Source organism: Argiope bruennichi, chromosome 2, assembly GCF_947563725.1.
Source record: "Argiope bruennichi chromosome 2, qqArgBrue1.1, whole genome shotgun sequence".
Taxonomy (NCBI): Eukaryota; Metazoa; Arthropoda; class Arachnida; order Araneae; family Araneidae; genus Argiope; species Argiope bruennichi.
This window is the reverse complement of record NC_079152.1, coordinates 104,069,830-104,094,095: the sequence shown is the minus strand read 5'-3', so window position 1 is coordinate 104,094,095 and position 24,266 is coordinate 104,069,830. Positions and strand designations below refer to the sequence as shown.

The window sequence follows — 24,266 nt, the reverse complement described above, 5'->3', positions numbered from 1 at the left end:
ATACAAAAATACAAGAAACAGAAAATAAACTGTGACCGGTATAAATTGTATGCCTTCCAAGATAAAATGTTTATTACAAAAGTATTGTTAGAAGATTGTCCTTCCTTGACAGATTGTTGTGAACTTTTAACGCAGTTTCTGAAGTTCTCTGAAAATATTCAATTTTGCCATTTCATAAAGAACGGTAAATTGGCTTATCTTGCAGCTTAATACCATAGATTTTGGACAAAGTTTAATGTTTCAATTTTAGATTGATTTCTCATTCAGTCATAAATCTGTTTAGCATTCTAAAACGTGTCATCCGGTTACCATAAAATGTTCTTGCCACAATATCAGCTGAAATGTTAGCTAAATAATTAGAAAATATGGCGATGGAATCGCCAAAATGTTTCCTCTGTATCAAGGAAGGGGACCATTGAAGAGTCAAAACTTTCCTGGTTGTACTCATACTCGCCAAATTTTGTTTTGGTATGGCGATTGATTTTAGCTTGTTGGCAAAGGATGCAGATTCAAGTCACAGTTGTATATATTTTTTAATGCTAAACCAAACGGATTGTGAAGTCATTAATTTTACAGTTGACTTAATTCTTGAGTGTTGCAGGCTGTGGATGTTTTTGAAAAGATGTTTTTTTTTTTTTTTTTCTTGGAAAGTTTATGGAATGTTTTTTCTAGTTGACGTATCGCGCTATAAATATTTCCCTGAATGTAGGAGGTACTATTTTAAATTCCAGGAAGTAGTAGTAGTTCACAAGCAATTCTTCATTTTGAATTTATTCATTAGCTGTTTGATTATAATTATTTGTTGATAGTTAATAAATTCTAAGTAGCATAGTTATGTTACATTATTTTTATTAAGTTTTTGATGAAAGACAAATATTGTGTGCTTTCGGTCTGTTTAAATTGTAAATGTTCTGATGAAGTGTTCATTTGAAGGATATATGTTTAAAAACTCTCTATCATAAATGCTGAATTATTGCTGCATTTCGTTTAGCTTTTTAAAATAAAATGGAGTTGGTTATCAAGTTTTATTTTCGTATAATATTTAACCAATTGCCGTATTTAAAATACTTGTAAATAAAAGCCGCCTTTCTTTGGCAAGAATCAGTCGGCCATTTATTACTTTATTTGCTTAGATATAAAAGGTTAACTTTAAAAATTTATGCTAATTTTAGAATAAAATAGAATTTTTTTTATGGATTTATTTAATTTTTTGATAACGTTATCTCTTGAAACAGCTGTTTTGTCATCTTGCACACGGAGGTTTTTTTCCATTAGTTAATTTATTTTTATTAAATATCATCACCTTTTGTAAAGAAATGCAGCTCCTAAAACGTCGTTTATTGCTGTAGCAATTTTGAATCTAAACCGAATTCGTTACAAGAATTCTGCCTATTATTTACACGGTAAATTTCAGTTTTCAGTTAGATTATATTCATTAATTTTATCAGTTATAATTGCCTAAATTAATAAATATACAATATAATATTTTTACTGGATGGATATTCCAAGCCATAAAGTTTAATAAGGTTTTCAGAAACATTTGAAGCAGCTGTATATTTTAATTTTTTACAACTGACTGGATTTTAAATGGTCTAATTCGGCTCCTGTAACAAACCATTGAATTCTAGTATTTTCACTTTCTTTAAACAAATCTGAGAGTTAAATTAAAGTCTTGGAATCTTAATGTTTAGTTTGGTTGTCACTGCTAATTTTATCTCGTATATTCTCAATAAATTTTGGATCTAATTTAAAAATTAAATTATTTAATTTCGTTTCATCGGCAGTTATACTGCTTATCTTAAATTGATTTTCCTTTTGGTAAAATCAAATTTCTGGTTTGTTAAGAGTTATTTTAACTGTCTCTTTGTGCAGTTCATCTCGAGTCTGTCTTCATTTTATTTGCTTACAAAACCTTGTTATCTTTATATTGGCTTTTTCATGTTCGTTGTTGAAGCAATTATAAAAGTTTAACATACCAAATAAAAATGGAACCTCTAAAGCTCAAATCTCATTTCAGATTTAATTCACAACAGATTATCAGCAAGAACTTAAAAAAAAAAAAAATTAAAGAATTGTATTTTATGAAGGTATATGAAAAGAAATTAAATATAAAGAAATGAAATATAAAAAAAAAAAACGCAAAGAAAAGCGCATTAACGGTATATGCTATTGCGCATAATAGTTGTCCTGCTGCTATTGTCCCAAAGCGAACAATCGGCATAATGTTAAATAGTTGTCAATAACCGTGCAATAATAAATAGTTGTCCTGACGGGTCGACCAATCGTCATTGTCCGATTGGTGTGTCATGTGATCTTCTTAGAATAGGCGTGGCTTTCTATTGTGCTGCGATAGTTGGCCTCATGTGAACTCTGCTTAATGACAGTAATAAATATTTACGATTCATCCTCTTCATAGTTAGTATGATAAAATTTAAACGATGTAAGCTATTTATATGATTTATAGAAATTATCATATTTCATACAATAAAATTACTTATTTACCAACATCGATTCTAAAAGTAATTTAATTAATAGGATGGTTAGATTTAAAATAAATGAAAATCAGTCCTCTCAGTTATTGATTTATATTAAAGGACTAAAATAATTTGATTTAGGAAAATAGTAAAATATTTTTATGAGACAGATAATATTGGTTGCTTTTAATTCTTTTTTCTAATTTTGATTTGAAATTTTATAGATCCTGAATTAAAGAAAAATAAGAAAGGAGTTCTTAGTATGCAAAATAAGATGATTTTTTTACACTGCCCAAGAAAATGTGATAAAAATTAAATGAAGTTATATACTTGTTTGATTTATGGAAGTAAATCTGCACGTCTTATACATTAAAATTAGTTTTTTTTTTCTCTTCCAAATCCTGCTTTAAAATTACATGATTAAATGACACAGTTTTTTTTTTTTTTTTTTCTTTACTGCAACTGCTTAAGTTAATACTTTTAAAAGCTATTAGGTAATTTGGTTTACTAAATCTGAGATAAAATAGTTTTGTAAGCCAGTAACAAATATTGTTGGTAGTCCTTTTACTGTTTTCAAAATAGCGGAGTATTTTTTTTTTTTAAAAAAAAGTTTTAAATACATTTTGTAAATTTTTTATTTTATCTCCAGTTTCTCCATTTAATTTTCTTTCTTTCTTTTCTTTTTTTTTAATTGAGTAATTTCAATCATTTCAAGAAATACTGAAAAGCATTTCTTAAAAAAAAAAAAAAAAAAAAAGCACTGTATTGTAAATTCAACAAGGAAATAAGTGCATTGTCTTAATTGATTAATTTGAAAAAGTAATTATAATTTTTTAATCAGTTCAAAGCTTTCTCTTTGTATTTATCGTTTATAATTCCATGTGTAAAGAACTTCTGGCAAAGTCTTAACTTGCATAGTTTTTTTTTTTTTTTTTTTCAGTGTTTTCATTATATTTCTAAAAGAGATGAGGAACTTTATTTGTATTCTTCATTACATTTTTTGGACTTTTCTCTCTCTTTTTTTTCTTTTGGCAATATAAATACAAAAAAAAGTCTCTAATTAAGATCTTTATTAAGGAACTTAATTGCAAACAAAGAAAAAACGTTCTATAAAACATTTTATTTGATAATTTAATTATCTTCCATATTGCAGTGTTTTAAAGAAATAGTCTAATTGCAGCATTGTCTATAGTTGTTTGATTAGCTTCAACCAGATGTTCCCATTGTTTGTCCACGTCCTTAAATGTTCCCTTAAAGCAATTAAGAGTTGCAAAGTATCTTTGTGATAAATTTGGAGAGATTTTAAAGTTTTTTTAGGTGATTAAAAAAGTGCCAATTAGTAGAAAATGTTTTTGCTAACATTCTGGTTCTCTTCAAACATTCTTTTATCGAATAGGCATATCATAAATGTTTTGTTTTGTCACATGTTCTTTCTATTCTTTTAACGCCACTTTCTTAAATTTACCGTTAAGAGAAGTTTGTTTTAATAGTATTTGTGTTTATAAAAATTTATATGGAATATTTTAATTAATTAGCCTTTCCTGTTGTCTAGGATTTCATTATTAGAAGACTTTTTTTTATTATTATATCAGTGAAAATTTATTGAGTGGAAATGTATAATTTTTTCCCCCTCCTGGTTATTTAGGATAGTGATGGTGAAAAAAGTGACCAAGAGCTGGTTGTAGATGTTGCAAATGAGGTAAGTTATTTCTACTTAGTATTAATTTTAGTGTTTATTTTATCCTTTTCATTGTATTTGGGCTTTATTATTATTGTTGTGGTAATAGTTTATTTTATTTAAATGTTGAATCTGTTTCTGATAAAGAATGTCAGTTTTAAAAAAAAATTATTTCTTTTATGCTTTTGTTTCTTTTATAGTCATCATAATTTATTTTATTTTGTTTTTATGGAGACATAAATATTTATTTTTTATTAGAATTTATTTGGTGCAATCAGCACCATGACATAATTATTTAGCTTATTTTAGTTATTATTTATTTTTTGGCTCATATTTATTGTTTAGTTGATATTTTTGCTATTTATTTAGTTGTTTTTATATAAATATAATTTTTTTTATTTAATTAGTTATTTGTCATAAGTTGCTAGAATCTGATTTGCCATGGCTGTATTGCTAGAATTTACTGTTAGTGAACTAAGCTATTTATTTTGCTATTTGCACCAAGTCATTCAATTTTAAATTGCCCGTATGGGATAGCCAATTTTTGATTTCACAGAAAGATTAAAATAATCAATTTGTGAGATTATTATTATTAAATTGCATTTTATTTTAAATTTTCAGGATTCTGTGGGTCCTCCAAATGGTGCGCCAAGCCCTCGTGAAAATGGAACTGACAAAGTAGTAAAAAAGGAACATGGTTCACACAGTCCTCATAGTAGTATATCATCAAATGCCAGTACTCCTTCATCCAAACATAAAGATGTAAGTGTCTTAATTTATATACTTCCATTTAAAAAAAATATTTGTGATTTAAATAGTTTTATGTTATTGTTAGTGTTATAATTTTTTAAGCTTATATACAAATTCTATTTTTAAATTACTTCCTTCTTAAACAGTTTGAATGCTTATTTATGAAAATATTAGATAATTACTCTACTAAACTCATAAAAATTGTTATGTATAAGATAGCATAATTTATCAAAATTTCAATTTTAAAATTAATTATTTTTTATAATTTTTTTGTACTATGTAATAATATGGAATAGTATATTTTATTAAATCATATAATTTATAGCATTACTTATCAATGATAATAGACTTTTTTTTTTTTATAATTTCAAAGTTATTTTTGACTTGTCCTATAAAAAAAATTTAATTCCTTTCTTTAGAATGAAAAGTCTACTACTCCTGTTCCAAAATCTGTGACTCCAACTAGTTCTGGCGGCAGCACTCCTGGCTCCAGTGGTATGAAATCTCTTCCTAAAGCTCCTCCTTTGGGTTAGCATTATTTTTAAGGCTGTTGTAAGTGTGGTTGGTTCACCATCAGCTCTTTCCATTTAAGATGTCCCTGATGAATGCTTTTTTTTCTGTGTAGGCCCTACTTACCCTTACCCTTTACATGGCCCTGCAGGAGGGCATCCTGGTCTTCCAGCTGATCTTAGTTCCAGTGCCGCATTTTCTCAGGGAGTTCTTCATAGCAATATGTCTCCAGCTCTTAATAACTACTCTCGGACTTTGGTAAGTGTTGTGATTTTTATTTCACGCTTGAAATTGTTGAATGAATAACCTAATTCATTGGCTTATCGCTACTAGACTGTATTGCTCAAAGATATTGTACATCAAAATTATTGAGAATCAAGCTTTCTTCTGCTTATGTAGCATGGAAATTTAATATATAGATGGTGTAGATTCCAAGCACTGTCCTTGTTATCTTACTTCAATTAAAAATTATGCGTTCTATCTCAGTGATACTCTCCTGACTCCTGATCGTCAAAATGGACTAGATTTAAATAGAATTCTAAAATAGTGTGATTTTCAAATTATATTGGATTTTGCCCCTCTCTTTTGCTTTGGAAGCTTTTTGTTTTTAAAAATAGAGGCTGTTTGCTAAAGGGGAAAATATAATTTAAAAAAATTCAGAGTAGAATATTTGACCACATTTTTCAAAACGATGTTTTGATAGTTAAATTAAAAAATTTTATTAATGGATATTTTTTAAAAACATTAAGGATGTTAATTTAAGATTGCTGCAAAATTAATTCTTATGAGCTATTAATGATTAATTAATAGTATATGAATGATTAATGGTAACTGGTTTATTAATGATTAGCATATAATATTTTGTTCAATAGTTATTTTTTGTTTCTTATTTACTATTTTCGTATTTTTGAAACTTCATTTATGATAACATTGCATCTTTACCTTTACTAGTCATTGCGTTGTACAAATTTGTGCTGTATATTAAAGTTTTAATTTTAATCTGAGTGATTTAGTTTTTTTTTTTTTTTCGTTAATAACATCTTAAGAATTTGCTTTTTTAACAGAATTATTCATTAATTATCCCTATTTGCTCTTAACTTTTTTCATTGCTCTTTCGAAGAAAAGTAAAAAATTTTACTATGGCTATTAAAATAGATGCAGGCAATCCTAAGATATCACTCAGGAATTTAATTTTTAAAGCATAGTTTTAGTGTTATTGATTCATTTTATTTGTGATCTTAAAATTACAAGAATATTGAATATCTTCATATTAATTTGCTTCAAACTGGTAATTTTTATTGGAAAAATAAGAGAGAGTTTTAAATAGTGATGCAAATTATTTTTCATATTTTAAGTTGAAATTAATATTTTTAATAGTTTTAAATGTTGATAAATATTTGTAATTTTATCTGTTCCATTTTTTACTATGAAACATTGTTTATTTCTCTGTTTCAGGTTGGCTACGATCCTCATCCATCAATGCGTGCACCTGCATTTGGAGCTATTTCTGGTGGAAAACCGTAAGTTTGGTTTTAGCTGTGAAGTTAAGGCTTTAATTTGTTATTTAATGTTTTGAAAGTTCTTGGAATTTCTCCCCTCCTTTCGTAAGCTTCTTTGGAGTTTGAAAAAAATAAATCACTGTCTGTTAAATTAACTAAGAGAACAAAAATTAATAATGCATTAAAGAAATTAAGTTTTTATGAAACAATATTTGATGAAATGCTTCAAACTAAGATTGTTAAATTTTTTTTTCTTCCCCTCCAAATATTATAAAATCTAAAACCTTACTAAATCTTGAAAATGTTCACTGTTTCTTTAATCTTTTAAATGGCTCCTTTTGCTGTGATTCCCTGTTGAAGCTTTGTTGTAATATTTGCTGCAATATAAATATTGATTTGATGTAAATTCAATGATTGAAATTTCTTTGTCTTCTCTCTAGAGCTTATTCCTTCCATGTAAGTGCTGATGGCCAAATGCAGCCTGTTCCATTTCCTCCTGATGCACTAGTAGGCTCAGGAATACCAAGACATGCTAGACAAATAAATACCCTTAGTCATGGCGAGGTAGTTTGTGCAGTAACTATTTCCAATCCTACCAAATATGTCTACACTGGTGGAAAGGTATTGAAATTTAAATTTTTTCTTCAATTTATTCTGTAATAGTAATTATTTTTACAAATCATGTTTAGAATTTTTTTACCCCCTTTAATTTTTTTGGGTCAAAATTAAAAAAAAAAAAAAAAAAAAAAATCTTTTAGTTATATTTGATTTGACATAGTTTAATTAAACTAACTGTAGTTATTCTATTTAAATTTGTACTTCAATATAAATTTTAAATAATTGATCTGCAAGGATGTTATTTAATAAACTTCTGTATTAAACTGAAAAAAATTAAAAATATTTGTAAAATAATATTTTGTCATTAATAAATGCATAATTAAATTTTGCTTCTTATTTAGGGTTGTGTTAAAGTGTGGGATATCAGCCAGCCTGCAAGTAAAACTCCAATTTCACAATTAGACTGTTTGGTATGTAATTATTTTTTGCTGTTATATAAAAATATAAATAATTTTTTAAAAATATTTTTGTCTATATTATATGTCTGTCTTAAAATTTTTTTCTATATTCTGATTTTTTAAAAATATTTCATTGTTTCAGCAAAGGGATAATTATATCAGGTCTTGTAAATTATTACCCGATGGAAGAACACTTATAGTTGGTGGTGAAGCTAGTACTATCTCTATATGGGACCTTGCTGCTGTAAGTTTTTATTTATTTATTTATTTATTTTTATTAATTCCATTAAAGATAAACTTGTTGAACCAAATTAAATCTTTATGACTAAAATGAATTTGTGTCAGAAGTATATTTAAATATTTACAGCCCACACCCAGAATCAAAGCAGAGCTGACTTCAAGTGCCCCAGCATGTTATGCTTTGGCTATTAGCCCTGATTCAAAAGTATGTTTCAGCTGCTGTAGTGATGGTAACATTGCAGTTTGGGATCTTCATAATCAAACTCTAGTCAGGTAATAACTTTATACATTGCTCAAAAATTCGGAGAGGGGGAGTCGGTAAAGGAGAATATTACTTTGCATTCAGCATTAGAGGATAATTTTATTTACATTTAATTCGCATTGTAATGAATGAATTGTCTCAAATTCATTTAGTCTTAAGTTGCTAATAATCAGATGATAAAATTTTTTAAATTATATGCTGATTTAACTGTTGATATATGAGACAAATAATTATAAAATTTTAAAGTTTTTAAAGGGGGAGTGCTTATATTAACAGTCTGTGAATACTTTTAAGAATGGAACAATGTGTGCAAATTGTATGGTTCACCCTTATTTACTGTGCTGTAAGCAGTGTGTCTATTAGATATTGATAACTAAATAATTAGGTATAATGTTTACATTACTATTTTGTAAAAGTTTGGAGAGTGAAGTACTGGTTAATTGATTTATAATGCCATTGAAAATTGCATTAGGATTAGGAAAATTGCATTGTATGATTTTTAATATTTTTGCTAACATTAATTTCTAATTCATTTGTTGTAAAAACTTAATTTATAATTCAAGCCTAGGTATTAGAATAGCTGATTATTTCATTAATGATTGGAAAAACTAATATTAATTTCCTATCTTGTAGGCAATTTCAAGGCCATACTGATGGTGCTAGCTGCATTGACATCTCTAATGATGGGACTAAGTTATGGACTGGTGGCCTGGACAATACTGTACGTTCTTGGGATTTAAGAGAGGTGTGTACAATGTTCATTCAAATATATTTGTCATGTTTTTTATTTTTGAAATTATTTTGTTTGATTATGCACATTTAAAATTTCTAATTTGTTGTGAAACCATAATAAATTCAAATGCATTAGTGAATCAAAATATTTAATTATTTTCAGTACAATATATTATAAATTTTTAAAATAAAGTATATTATTGATATATATTTGTCCCATTATCTAATTTTAGAAATTCTTTAGTAGGGAAATTATTATTTAGTATTCAAAGTAGGGATTTAGTGTGATGTATAGTACATACAAAAAATCTCATTAATGACTGTTATTAAATAATTAATAGTTATAGTAAATATTTCCATAATTGTTATTTTGATTGGAAGAATTGTGTAAATTATGAATGTAAATATTTTAGGGCCGACAACTTCATCAGCATGACTTCAGTTCCCAAATATTTTCACTTGGATACTGTCCTACTGGAGAGTGGCTTGCCGTTGGGTAAGTGATAATAATTTTTTTTTTTTCAAACACATGTTATAATGGATCTTTATCCATTGATGTCATTTAGTTTAATACATATTTAATAAAATATTATTATACAGCTTATTTTAAAAATAACATTTCATATAATTAATTTTTTTTTCTACAATAAAAACTAATTTAATATAAAATTTGAAAAAGAGATCAAAATTATATATCTAGTTAAATTTAATGTTCAGATATATAATTATCCAATATTAAAACATAAAGACTATGGGAAAATGATTGATGGTGATTAATTATTTTCTTTTCAGTATGGAAAGTAGTAATGTTGAAGTACTACATTGTACGAAGCCTGATAAGTATCAACTTCATTTACATGAAAGCTGTGTACTTTCTCTGAAATTTGCATCGTGTGGTAAATGGTTTGTGTCTACTGGCAAAGATAACCTCCTAAACGCATGGCGTACGCCTTATGGTGCCAGTATTTTCCAGGTATATATTGATATAATCTTATTTTTATTTGCATTTTGAAGAAAATTTAAAGTTTAGCTAGAATTTGAAATCTAATATTTTGCCAATTAATATTTCTTAAAAGGAAAATTTCACGCTAAGCATTTAAATGTAAACTTTTCGAATTTATTATTAATCATGTGTATAAGCTGTTTTAAAAATTCAAATTGATTTATAGAAATATTAAATAAAATATTTATTCACATGGATTTATAGCAAAAAAAAAAAAATTCGATTGCACTTAAGATTAAAATCAACTCTGTGAAGTGCACTTTGCCTGAGTTAAATAAATAATTAATCAACTAAATATCATTTGTTAATATAAGAATAAGATATTTATAAAGAACAGCTTAAATCAATAATCATACATTATATCAATTTTATTGATTAAAATTTTAATTAAAATTATTACAACAAACTCTTTCTTTATTTCTCACTCTATTATTTTTATTTTTTAGTCCAAAGAATCATCTTCTGTTTTGAGTTGCGACATTTCATCTGATGACAAATACATTGTCACAGGGTCAGGAGATAAGAAGGCTACAGTGTACGAAGTAATCTATTAAATATCATTCATCTTGTACTTCAACTCATACAGACATTCCTACAATGCACTGGTTTGAACTGGAGCTAAAACCAGAGCGTGATAAGCCAAGAAATTTTAAGCATGTAAAATGTACAGTCTCTTGAACGGATTGGGGTACTGTTGTGTCTTTAAAGTTTTTCATTTTCTGATTGACTTTGGAGTTGCAGCCTTGTTAAATGTCTGAATCAGAGTGGAAGATGAAGTGAAAGCATCCCAAGAATGTTCGCTTCAAATACATGCTAGTACTGCCAGTATTTCCAATAAATGTGTTGATTGTCCTGCTGGCAGCTTGTTGATAACAATTGGTGAAATAATATTGTACAGTAATTTTAACAGAGAACTGTCTGCTTGTTTCTTTTTTTAGGGAAAGACAGTTTTGCATTCTTTAGCTTATCACAGTTGTCCAGTTTTTTCCTTAAGTGATTTATTTTTCCATGCACACTTTAACAGGCTCATCTAAGAAGAAACAACTCAACACTTAGAATTCGAGATCCATAATCATACTAAATGACGAGATCTGTTGTTTTAAAAGACTTTTTATCTTATTAATCAGAGCTGTGAAATGACATCATAAGCTCAAATTCTTGGGTTCTACTCAGGGTTTAAAAAGTTAAATGAAATCCTAATTTGTGTATTTCTTGCCATAAGTTGCTTTTTTTCTCCTTCTTTTTGAGTGAATGTAAAAAAAAAAGGAAAACTTTCTTCTTAGTTAAATAAGAAGTTTTATTTCCCCTGGAAAAAGTATTATTGATCACAATCTGCTATTTTTCAATTTAAATTTACTTGTTTTCTTCTTTCTTTTTCTATTGCTTCTCCACCTAAAGGGCATTCCAGTGAGTACTTAAATGGATAATTTTTCCTAGCAAAATTCCATTAAACATTGTTTCATTACTCAATATTTCTGCATCTCTTGTTGAATATATTTTAATAAACAAAATTATAAATTGTATAAATTTAATTATATTAATTGAAGCATTAAAACATTAGAAGTATATTTAATTCTTTAAATTATTTAGTTATTTGATTTTTTGCACATAAAAATTAGCATAAATTGACTATTAAATAAACTATTAAGCTGATGTTATAGCAGAGTTTATTATAAATATGTCAATATGATAAATAAAAATATTTATGAAATTATACCAAGAGTTCAAATTTTTTCTGTAAAAAAAAAACCTTTCATCACAGGAAGAAATAAAGTTTTAACTTGTCGTTATACCATAAATACATTAAATGCAAAGGCCAAATGAAAGACAAAAATTGGATATTTATTTATTTATTACTTTTTTTTTTCCTTTCAATGTTTTTAACAGATGTCAGAATTTATTATTTAATCTAGAGGTTTTATTTAAGGAATATTTAATGTACATCAAACTAAGACTTTTGAAATTGGATGTAAAGCTTAGATGTTTGAAGTGAAGGAGCATTTATATAAAGGACTAAGGATTAGTTGATAATGATTAAAATGACTGGTGATTCTTTCATATTTTTGTTACTTAACATATAAGAGAATGAAAAGAGTTTTAAGATATTTATTTAAACTTTTTTAGGAAAGGACTGCATGTGAAATAAGTTTAAATTTTTACAAAGTCTTTTTTAATACATGTATGGTTTCTAGACAACTTTTTCTATATTTTTAAGCAGATATTATAAGCTGGAAAATGTGTGGAAAGTGAGATTTAGTAAATGTAAGAATTAATTTTTCAAGAAATGATGCAGCTGATTCTTGTTATTTTAGTACTAATCAAAACCAAAATTGGAAAATAAGAATTTAGAATTTACAACTCTCTTTAAAAGAAATTAAAAAAAAAAAAAAAATTTATTGGATGTAAAATATTAACTGATATGCAAAAAAAAAAAAAAGTTTTAGTTGCATTTTATGTATAAAATGAATTTTAGAATAGGAAAATGTCTATATCTAAGATTTAAAAATAAATAAATAAAATAAAAAAACATTTTGAATTCACATTCTGTAAAATTTCCAAGAATTTTTATCTTTTTATTTATTTAAATTTCTTGGATATTTTGTTACATGATTTTAAATAGCAAGAAAACAGAAGCATCATTGAAATATTGTAAATTTATATCCTAATGGACAAACATATAAAATTAACCTAAGATTAATTGATGAAAAATCTTATTCTAATGAAACTGAGCCTCATCTACATAAAAATGAGTAGTCTTTCTAATCTGCATGTATTTGATTGTATAGTGCTGATGCTTTTTCACTTTCCACTATTTTAAGAGTTTATTTTGTTGGCAATTGATTTGCATCATTTTCATGTCATGCAATTGAAAAAGAAAAAAAAAAAAAAAGAAAAAAAGAAAACCTTTTCCTACGTAGGTCAAATCATGTACAAGGGACCTGGAAGGGTCCACCAGATCGATACAAGCTGTGTGTTGTGCTATTTTGTAATAAACACTTCCATGCTTTTTTCTTTGTATGTCTCATTTCTTTCTCGAATATACATCTCATATATGTCTTTTAATAAATAAAATTTACCCATTGAAATTTTATCAAATGTGGCAAGTGTCAGGAAAGAATGGGTATTTTTTTTTGTTAGCTCAGTAGCAATAGTCGCAAAAAATAAGTGCTGAGATCAAATTGCATTGTTCCTCTTTGCCCTATTTCAGGGTAGGGGGATCAAACTTTTACTGTATTTTGGCGTTGTCGCGCCAAAAGAAAAACGTCAAGAAACATTGCTTCAAGATGAATTGAAAAAAAATTATTTTGCTTTCGAGTCTGTAGTTGCATTTTTATATAAATCACTTTCAAAAATTAATTTATTATAAGAATATATTAGCTTAGTACATGCTTAGAAATAACACCAGTTTATTTTTAATAGATTTTGTTAACCAGTATATGATAGCACCGAATCCCGAAACTTTATAGGAACACGTTCTTTCTTTTTTGATACATTATCGAAGATTTTATGCATTTTCGTTGAAAAGGATTTTAGCACCGTTATAAAATACCTTTTTCTGTCAAAGTCAAATTAGCTTTAAATGCAAGATTGTTACATCCGATTCGAATCTATGTAAAAGACTGATAACAAATTTATCATCTGTATTGACTAGTTTTTATTTTTTCGATGTATGATGAAACGGTTAGTGCCACAAAGTAGAATTGTAAATAAATATATCATTGTCTGCAATGACACTGTTGCGTTAATACTTGAACCATTTTTCACTGAGGTGGGAAGTTAAATATGTATATTTAAATTGGCAAAGCCAAGCCTTCCAACTCCTGCTCCTTAATTTAGTTTTTATTCTTTATGAGAGCTTATGTCCGTAGATATGTTATTAATGGGCACCTATCTTCCATCGCCTTCTAATTTTAAGAGAAATCTCAAAAATAATATTTGATTTTACTATCTCTATTAGAGAAACTTCAACAGGCTCCACAACACCAAATAGTGTACTTTCGTTATTTTTTCCTTTCTACTTTTTTTTCTTTTGAAAGTTTCTGGCTTCTATAAACAGCATCAATGGTCGTTTATTTTTGACAGATATCACTAATAAAACCTTGTCACAACCTGAACAAATGAACCGATTTCGCCACTTTGTGACACTGATTAACAACTCGGAATGTTTTGTGTTTATAGTGCGAGTCTAATTTAATTGGTATTCACATTTAAGTGTGATCAGATGCAATTCGTTGAAGTATTTGGATATGACTAAATTAATTAGGCGAACAACTAATCACCGAAAATGTCCAATTGCTTACTTTTGAAAACTAACATTTGCTCCTATTATAAAAAATCGCAATAACGTTTTATATTTGTCACCTTTTTAGAAATTAAGAGAAATATTAGAAAGACAATGCAATGAAATAATCGTCATAAAAATGAGTTGAATAGAAATAGATGTTAATAAAAATATTTTTTGACAATCTTTGTATTTGAAGAAGAGTTTGTCGTCATCTGTTCAATTTCTTTATTTCTAGAAACAATTTCGATATCCAACATAAGAGTGCAAGCCTCCATTTCCAATACCTTAAAGGTTACAAAGTATCGAGTAAAAAGAGAGGGGGGGGGGAATCAAAAGAACAACAACGAGGAGTTATATATATATATTGGAAACGTTTTCCTATATATGAAATTTGAATAAATTTATTTTGTTGGAAGACTTGAATAAAATGTTTTAAATATCATAAATATAATAAATGTTTAAATATTAGCCTTAGTGTATGTTTACTTTTAAAAAAAAATCTAGTAGAATTATTCTCTTGTAGTATTTTTACATTTCATTAAGAATGCAGATTAAAAACTCTGTAATCCGTTAAGAATATTAATTTCTAATATTTGTAACTCTGTCTTCCTCCCGTTTTAAAAGTAATTTTCAAATGAAAAGGTTACATCATTTAGTAAATTTACTAATTTATAACAAATTTATTTGCAGATTTCTTATCTATCGCTATATAATGTGAAATAAATTATTTGCAATCGCTGTTTATATACAGGAGGAAAAAGAAAAAAAAATTCGAAATTTAAAAAGTTACTTTTCTTAAAACAGTTTTCTGGATGCTGAACTAAATTGTAATCGTTCAATTTTCAACGAAGATTTCATTATCTGTCTTCAACGAATAATACTAATGAAAACACAATGCAAGAAATTTCATTTCCAACAGCCGTTGTGGAATTTTTATTCTCTTCAGTCAGTATTAGGGATTTTTCCGCCTTCACCTGAAAGGAAAACCAGGAAAGAGCGCCATCTGGTACATAAAACGGCAACTACTCTTCATCCAACAAATTAAATGAAAAGATAAAAAAAGTTTGATACAAAGTAAAATGAATCTATGACTTGAGGATTCAATAAATAGCACTTCTATAAGAATTCATTCTTTAGGTGAATTTAGCAAAAATTTCTCTTATTATTTGAATTAATTGCGTGAATGAATTAAATTTACATTTCCCGCGATCTAATCCTAATACACTAATTTAATTCTAGATGGCACTGCTCGGCATAAAAAAAATATTGTCATTCAATCTCCCTTTTTTATTTTTTATTTGGGATCGTAAATTTTGATTCGGCTATAAATAAAATAATTTTGTTTGATATTTTTCAAATTTTATTTTTTTATTATTTGGAACATACCTTATTCTAACTTTTAAAATTTTATCGGCTTTTTTTTTTTTGATGAATTTAGTAAATAGCTGTATTGTAGAAATGTGTAGTTTAATAAATTTTATAGTAATATGAAATACTACTGTTCTATTAATCGACATTAATATTGATAAACCAAGGGTTTGTTTTAACAATTTCTGCGCCTCAATTTAGTTGACTCCTCCCATACACATGCCCACCTAAGCAGTGCCTAAATTGCAATTAAAAATACTTTTCCTATAAAATAATAGAGGGAAAATATTATATCTTTTTTTTTTTTTTGCATCTTACACTTTCAAATTGGCTCTTTTTTCAAACAGACTTTTGCAGTCGTGCTTTCACTTCCTGTTCGTATACATAATTGATTCTATTACTTAATTAAAAATTGTTATATATTCTATTCTGTGTACATTTTTAGTGCAAAAATAAGCAATATACTTATTTAAATTATTATAATAAATCGTAAATAAGCACTTTGTATTTTATATAATACTTTTTCATAGTTACTTAAAAAATAAAAATATGCATTTTAATTTATTGTAAAAGAAAGTGTTAAAGAATTTTTTTTTATTTATTTAGATAACAAATAAAATATTAATATGTAAATATAAGCATACAAAAGTTCTGCAATCAATTAATTTCCTTTCAGTTATTTATTAGATTTACATAATTATACACATTTTAATTTATGGAAATTTATAGCATTTATTATGTATTGGCTAAGCCTACATATTTTGACATCGAAATCTCATAAAAACCATTTAATAAAATTATAAATGATTTCAGATGTATTTGTTTAGAAATATAAGGATAAGTTCACTAAAAGAATATTTTTTAAAAAAAATGTTTCATTCACAAAAGCGCTGCATAAAACAGGCCATTTCCTTCGCGGATTTTCTTCTCCATAATTAAACATTTCCTACAAATGTGTTATTCTTTCGAAAATACAGTAAGAAATTTGATAGAAAATTAGGCAACAATTTGAAATGAACGAGCTTAAAAACAAATATATAGATTTCTATCAAATTTTGAACGAAATCAATTCAGAGGAAGGCTGTCTGTCCGGCTATTCGAATATAAGATAATTACAAAACGAAGAAAGCTAGATAGTCAAAATTCTGTTTTCAAATTTAACATCTTTATTATAGACATTTATTTAATTTTGAGTCAAATACAAAAAGGGGTCGACTGTCTGTATTTTTAGAAAGATGTAATCAAAACATTTCAAACGCAAATTCTATTTTTGAATACTTTTAACTTATACAGGGATTAATTGCCAAAAACGATCGCCAAAGATGACACGATGGATTCAGTAAAAATATTAAATTCACGAAATATATTAATAACTATATATATAATTAACTATTGTTCCCCAATGCCAAGCAAGTAGTTCATTGGGATAACATCTTTATTAGAGAATGCGAGAGAAAGTTTTGAGGTGACCCCTGCCGCTGAATTAAATATCGTCACTTATATTATTGAATTTGTCCTCATGCATTTAAAAGGCCATTTTGTCAACTCATCATTTTTTAAAATTTGAAGTATTTGGTATAAACAATGTAATAAAAGTACAAAATATTTTCAATTAAACAGAAATACAAATTTTGTTTGAATGTTATAGCATTTTATAATAATTAGTCGTTGCAAAATGATAACATATTATCAGATAGTGGATCATTGATAAACTTCCAACCGGAACTTTTAAAAATCAGTGAACCGTTATGATTAAATCGCAGACCAAGAAATGTAAAACAAAGCAATTATCAGCTGCATTATCCGTTGTTGAATAAAATCTACTATTGCATGTCTAAGAAAGAAATCCGTTGGAAAATTGTCTGTTTTAAAATATTTGATATATTGCATTTAGAAACAATTACACGTATTTCTCCAATTCAGTAGATGAGTTAAACATTGCAAAGAAAGTATTTAGCAATCTATATTTGGTTATATTTCTGCTTGTAAATTACGGTTAAAAAACTAAGATGAAATGTAACTTCACTTATTACGCTTATTTCACAATAAAAATGGGATAAATCAGAATAAACAGTGGGCTTATCGCAAATCGGGAAGCGTTCGTGCAGCAAAGCGAAGGGAAATGAAATTATTATCATTTTTGGTTCAGGCAGAGTCGTTCGAACCAAAACATCTTAGAAGCAAAGTGGAATTTGAAGCAAATAAATTTTAAGATAAATAGAATTTGAAGCAGATAAATTTAAGATAAAGTTTTTTCATTAATTCAAGCAAGAAAAGTTTAAAAGGTGTCTGGATGCATAATGCTAATATACTAGCTTTGAGTACTTAGCATGCAATTACTCCAACAATCAAACTACAATTTTTTTGGATGTTTTAGGACAAATGGGAATTACACCAAGTACTCTTGTTATTTTTGACAATGTTATTATTCACATAAAAGGAACCACTGAGCATGATAATGTTATTAGAAAAGCATGCAGATATTAGGTTTTAGCAATATTTTTAATGAGTGGTTTGTAGTTTATCATTAAACAGCAGTTATATTGACTAATTATAGAAGGGAATGTAAGAGTTATTTTTTATTGTTTGTTCTTTAAAATATATTAGTTACAGTAAATTTAAAGAGGATGCATTGATGTCTTTCAAGTACTAATAATATAAATCAAAACACACCGAGGTGACAAAAGTCATGGGATAAAAATATACAGATAGCAGTAATATCACGTACAAAATGTATAAAAGGGCAATGCACTGACAGGTCTTTCGATTATATTCAAGCGATTTCTGCGAAAAAATTTCTGACGTGATTATGGTCGCATGACGAGAATAAACGGACTTTGAACATGCGATAGTAGTTGGAACTAGACGCAAGGGACGTTCCATTCCTGAAATCTTTAGGGAGTTCAACATTCCGAGATCCACAGTGTTAAGCCCGTGCCGATAATACATAATTTCAAGCATAACCTCCAACCATGGACAATGCAGTTGCCGACCGCCATCATTGAATGACCAAGATCAGCAACGAGTGTATAGAATTCTCAGTGCTAACAAACAAGCTAAACTGAGTGAAATAACCCCAGGATCAATGTGGGACATGCGACGGACGTGTTCGTTAGAGCTGCGATATTTGTCTTTAATGGGCTATGGCAGCAGAAAACTAGCTCGAGTACCTTTACTAACAGCATGGCACCGCTGCGGTGGCTTTCCTGAGCTCGTGATCATATCAATTGGACTCTGGAAAACCGTGGCTTGATCAAGAGTTGATGGTAGTGTTCTAGTATGACACAGACTCAACGAAACCATGGACCCAAGTTGTCAATAAGGCATTGTGCAAGCTGATGGGGACTCTATAATGGTATGGGATGTTTTACATAGAATGGACTTGGTCTTCTGATCAACATGAACCGATTATTGACTAGAAATAATTAGGTACAATTACTTGGAGACCACTTGCAGCTATTCATGGGTTTCGTGTACCAAATAACGATGGTATTTTTATACGCCATGCCACCGGGTCATAACTGTTCAAGATTGGTTTGAAGAACATTCTGGAACGATTCCAGGGAATGATTTCGCCACACCTGCGTCTCACGACATGGATCTCATCGAAAATTTATGGGACATAATCAAGAGGTCAGTTCATGCACAAAATCTGGCACCAGCAACACTTTCGCAATTACGGATGTCTATAGAAGCAGCATCGCCCAATATTTCTGCAGGAGACTTCCAAAAACTTGTTGAATCCATGCCACGTCAAGTTGCTGAACTTCACCGGGTGAAAGGAAGTTCAAACCCTATTAGGAGGTATTCCATAACTTTTGTCACCTCAGTGTATATTTCAATTCTGCAGATTTTTATTTCCTGAGATTATTACCTACGCAAACTGTAGAACTATAGCAAAATGACTGATGACTAATGCATGAAATGACTGACGACTAAGTATGACTGATGCATGAAAATGGTATCAAAGATATAATCCACAGCTTTTAAAAATTTAAAATCAAATATAAAAGAAAGTTTCCGACGTTTATTTAATAAGTCTTCATAGGTGAAACTATTAAGCACTGCAATTTATAAATGAATCAATCTATTTAGAGCATCTGACAAGAAAACATATGCTTGTGAAATTGTGTTAAAAACATCATTTGCGAAAATTTTATCAAAGTATTTAACAATTATTTCTTAAGATTTTATTAAATAAAATATTCATGAAAACACGAGCATTTAGAGAAAATAATTCTCTAAATAATTTTCCAAAGAAAACAATCTGATTGAAGATTGGCAAACTTCGGAGAAAAAAGAAGAAATAAATAAATAAAAGAATTAAATTGTACTTCTTCGTCTAGAACAATGAAACTCGATATGTTTATTTTCACATGCTTCCGGTCCAATTAAAAGGATTTTTTTTCCGGTAGTTGTATACTTTTTAAGAAAAAAGGACAAATCATTTGTTATAATGTAATTTAATACCAATATACTTCATAGTATCAACTTATTAACGATAATTATTATTTGTATTGAAAAACAACTTTTTAAAAATACATTTGATATAAAAACATGTTATTTGCAACTGTTGTAATTTTAAATTTGATGCTTGTCGCAGTTTTTTTAGCTGATTGAAAAATGGTTTTCTCAATGTTGAAATACGGTAACTAATGATTATATTATACAAAAGATCCTATTTACTTCTTCAGAAGTTAGTTTTAATTTAAGTTTTATTATTTTTATTTTATGATTTTGTGAAATTTTCTTTACAAATTTCAGCAGAAATGGTGAAGGATGGCTGCGGATTACCTTTACAGTTTTGATTTTTAGTTATGCCTTTCGTTTCTTATCGCTTTGAAAATTTGCTCAATAAATTTTAGATTTTACGGTATCTTTTTTTTTTTTTGTGAAAAAAATACTGTTATTTTTATTGATAAGAAAATATTGTTAAAAGTGATACAGTTCATAATTTCCTAGTTACAATTTAAATTTTAAAAATACAGAGTGATCCAAGAAGAATAGTCTTGACTTCAATGCTTCAATAATTAATTCTTTAATACTACATCAAAAAGTAATAAATTCAAGTTTTGAATGCAAGCCTCAAAGATTTTCAATATACTTTCATTTGTGAAATGTCATACATCAAGTCTTTAATGTACATGCATATTCTGACTTTGGAAGTTTGACAAACTTTGCACTACAGATTTGACAGTGGCAAAAACAGTAGCGATACAGAATTTCAAATTTAGAGACTATCACTGGACATGAAGACATTTCCTGAATTAAATATACAGACATTGGTGGGCTGGTCACTTAACAGACAGAGATAGATGTTACTTTGGCCGCCATGATTATTCTGCATGTGATTCAACATCGTCTAGGTTTGTACAAGATCTTGTGTATGAGCCTCCATGTCCAACGACCATCATTGATTTGAAAGCTTGTGTCACAGCTACTACAGCCAGCACTGACAAGTACGAGAATCCGAAGTTTTGTCTAGAAACGTATGCAGCCGATGTACATCATGTTCTATCTGGGATGTTCATATTCAAAAGTTGAATTGTGTCACAGCTACTACAGCCAGCACTGACAAGTACGAGAATCCGAAGTTTTGTCTAGAAACGTATGCAGCCGATGTACATCATGTTCTATCTGTGATGTTCATATTCAAAAGTTGAATTTATTATGAAAATCTTTCAAATGAATGTATCTTTGAATTTTTTGAGTATGAATCTTTAAAATAAATATAGCAAATATATTTAGTTTGGCGAAGCTTTAAAATCCCAGATTCGTATTTATTCACTATTTATAATAATCCCCCCCCCTTAAAACACGTCTTTAAAAATAATAATAATAATTTATTATTAGAAAACGTACTTCGAAAAAACCCGATTTTCGCTCTTATTGTGTTCTTGTTCATTCTTATTGTCGTAGAGCAATCCATGGTCAGAAATTTAATCGGTATCGAAAGAATGGGTTATATGTTTCATGACACTTCATTCTATTGTATTCTTGTTCATTCTTCATTCTATTGTATTCTTGTTCATTCTTATTGTCGTAGAGCAATCCATGATCAGAAATTTAATCGGTATCGAAAGAATGCGTTATATGTTTCATGACACTTCATTCTATTGTATTCTTGTTCATTCTTCATTCTATTGTATTCTTGTTCATTCTTATTGTCGTAGAGCAATCCATGATCAGAAATTTAATCGGTATCGAAAGAATGCGTTATATGTTTCATGACACTTCATTCTATTGTATTCTTGTTCATTCTTCATTCTATTGTATTCTTGTTCATTCTTATTGTCGTAGAGCAATCCATGGTCAGAAATTTAATCGGTATCGAAAGAATGGGTTATATGTTTCATGACACTTCATTCTATTGTATTCTTGTTCATTCTTCATTCTATTGTATTCTTGTTCATTCTTATTGTCGTAGAGCAATCCATGATCAGAAATTTAATCGGTATCGAAAGAATGCGTTATATGTTTCATGACACTTCATTCTATTGTATTCTTGTTCATTCTTCATTCTATTGTATTCTTGTTCATTCTTATTGTCGTAGAGCAATCCATGGTCAGAAATTTAATCGGTATCGAAAGAATGGGTTATATGTTTCATGACACTTCATTCTATTGTATTCTTGTTCATTCTTCATTCTATTGTATTCTTGTTCATTCTTATTGTCGTAGAGCAATCCATGATCAGAAATTTAATCGGTATCGAAAGAATGCGTTATATGTTTCATGACACTTCATTCTATTGTATTCTTGTTCATTCTTCATTCTATTGTATTCTTGTTCATTCTTATTGTCGTAGAGCAATCCATGGTCAGAAATTTAATCGGTATCGAAAGAATGGGTTATATGTTTCATGACACTTCATTCTATTGTATTCTTGTTCATTCTTCATTCTATTGTATTCTTGTTCATTCTTATTGTCGTAGAGCAATCCATGATCAGAAATTTAATCGGTATCGAAAGAATGCGTTATATGTTTCATGACACTTCATTCTATCATCTTGTGCATGATTATTCATATAGTAAAATTAAAATATAAATGAATAAAATTATGTTTTCGAAATTCATAATCAAAATTAGAGATTTATCCCATCTAATGGACTAAATCTATTCTTTAAAAAATAAATTAATATTGATTTCTTAATTTCAAAGTTAAATTATTAATGAAATTGCAAGGAATATATATTTTAACATAGATATAAACTCCAGAAAAGATAAGAAGTAACAATTTATTTTAACAATTCCCCCCCCCCCAAAAAAAAAGGAATCATTGTTAGTTATATTTGAAACTCCCACGTATACTGTCTAACAAAGGTTCGAACTCCCCTTCTCCTGCATGAAAATTGTGGATTTTATGCAAAGCCAGAAATTCTACGAGTCATCAGATATGTATTTTCAGAATACTGGAGTAGTATAGTGAAAAAAAGCAAGTATGCATTTTCGATTTTTTTTTCAATCGATTAAAGCTGAAATTTGAGAAAGAATACATTTTTAGAATTCTTTTTCTTAGAATCCTTATCCCTGCAGAAATGCTAAATTGGTTTTCTACTAACTCTTTTCCCTCAGAAAAGTAATTCGATGCATAGTTATTCTCCCTAATACCTATCTTGTTTAGTGTTCCGAGAAATAAAAATATCTATTGGTTTTAAGTTGAATTTCTCCGAAAAAGTAATCTACATCTTCTTGCAACTCTGTAGGCATTTTTAACAATAAAAATAAATAAATAAAATATAAAAATGATGCACCGTCTTGAATGGTGAGTGAAAGTCACCATCCGATTGCAAAGGGTTAAATGATGCATGCATGTGAGGTTATATTTCGGTACGCATAATGCATTCAATAAATTACAGTCGATGAATTTTTTAAATTTCTTGTGATATAATTTATCTGAGTATTAAATTGCCCGTTAATTGGATGTATGTTTTAAACAGTGATTGCTAATTGCTGTTTTTAAAAAATGGCTTTGTAGCATACACTTCATTCTCATTTTCTGTCATCTCTTGCAATAAATGATTTTTTTTTTTACATTGAAATTAGTAAATCAATTACTTGAGGTCCCGTAATCAACATATCTTAACCATGCACAAATAACAATTTTCAATATGAAATAAAAAAAAAAATAATTTTAACTAAAACAGATTTGGTTGTCATAAGCTTCTCTGTATTTTTTGCCAGAACAGTATTATTTGTTAGGAATAAATAGTTATCTGCATGCATCTGTCACAAAATTAATTTGCATTGGTATAATATTTGTAATCAATTTGAAGAGCTATATAATTAATTTATTTAGGATTAATTAATCTACTTATGTAAAAAAAGTCTAAATATATCGTTTCAGAAAAGGAGAGATATATCATAAATCCAATTACACTGTTGATATATTTAGCAAGTTTTTAAGTTAATAACACATATTACTAACATTACAAATGCAGATGATAAA

The 24,266-nt window shown here is 28.0% G+C and overlaps 1 protein-coding gene across 6 annotated transcripts in view; it reads left to right on the top strand.

Annotated features, from left to right (window-relative positions):
• Positions 1-13,172, top strand: part of LOC129954388 (transducin-like enhancer protein 4) — a 118,817-nt gene extending 105,645 nt beyond the window's left edge. For 5 of the 6 annotated variants that reach the window (XM_056068143.1, XM_056068142.1, XM_056068139.1 and 2 more), the window contains 13 exons: positions 4,120-4,173; positions 4,774-4,914; positions 5,322-5,430; positions 5,528-5,670; positions 6,868-6,932; positions 7,352-7,532; positions 7,871-7,939; positions 8,070-8,171; positions 8,295-8,440; positions 9,063-9,174; positions 9,575-9,657; positions 9,954-10,134; positions 10,611-13,172. In XM_056068143.1, the coding sequence (XP_055924118.1) occupies positions 4,120-4,173; positions 4,774-4,914; positions 5,322-5,430; positions 5,528-5,670; positions 6,868-6,932; positions 7,352-7,532; positions 7,871-7,939; positions 8,070-8,171; positions 8,295-8,440; positions 9,063-9,174; positions 9,575-9,657; positions 9,954-10,134; positions 10,611-10,718 (1,494 nt within the window). In that variant the 3' untranslated portion in view covers positions 10,719-13,172. The remainder of the gene's footprint in view (positions 1-4,119; positions 4,174-4,773; positions 4,915-5,321; positions 5,431-5,527; positions 5,671-6,867; positions 6,933-7,351; positions 7,533-7,870; positions 7,940-8,069; positions 8,172-8,294; positions 8,441-9,062; positions 9,175-9,574; positions 9,658-9,953; positions 10,135-10,610) is intronic. The other variant, XM_056068140.1, reaches the window with a different exon arrangement.
• Positions 13,173-24,266: the final 11,094 nt, after the last annotated feature.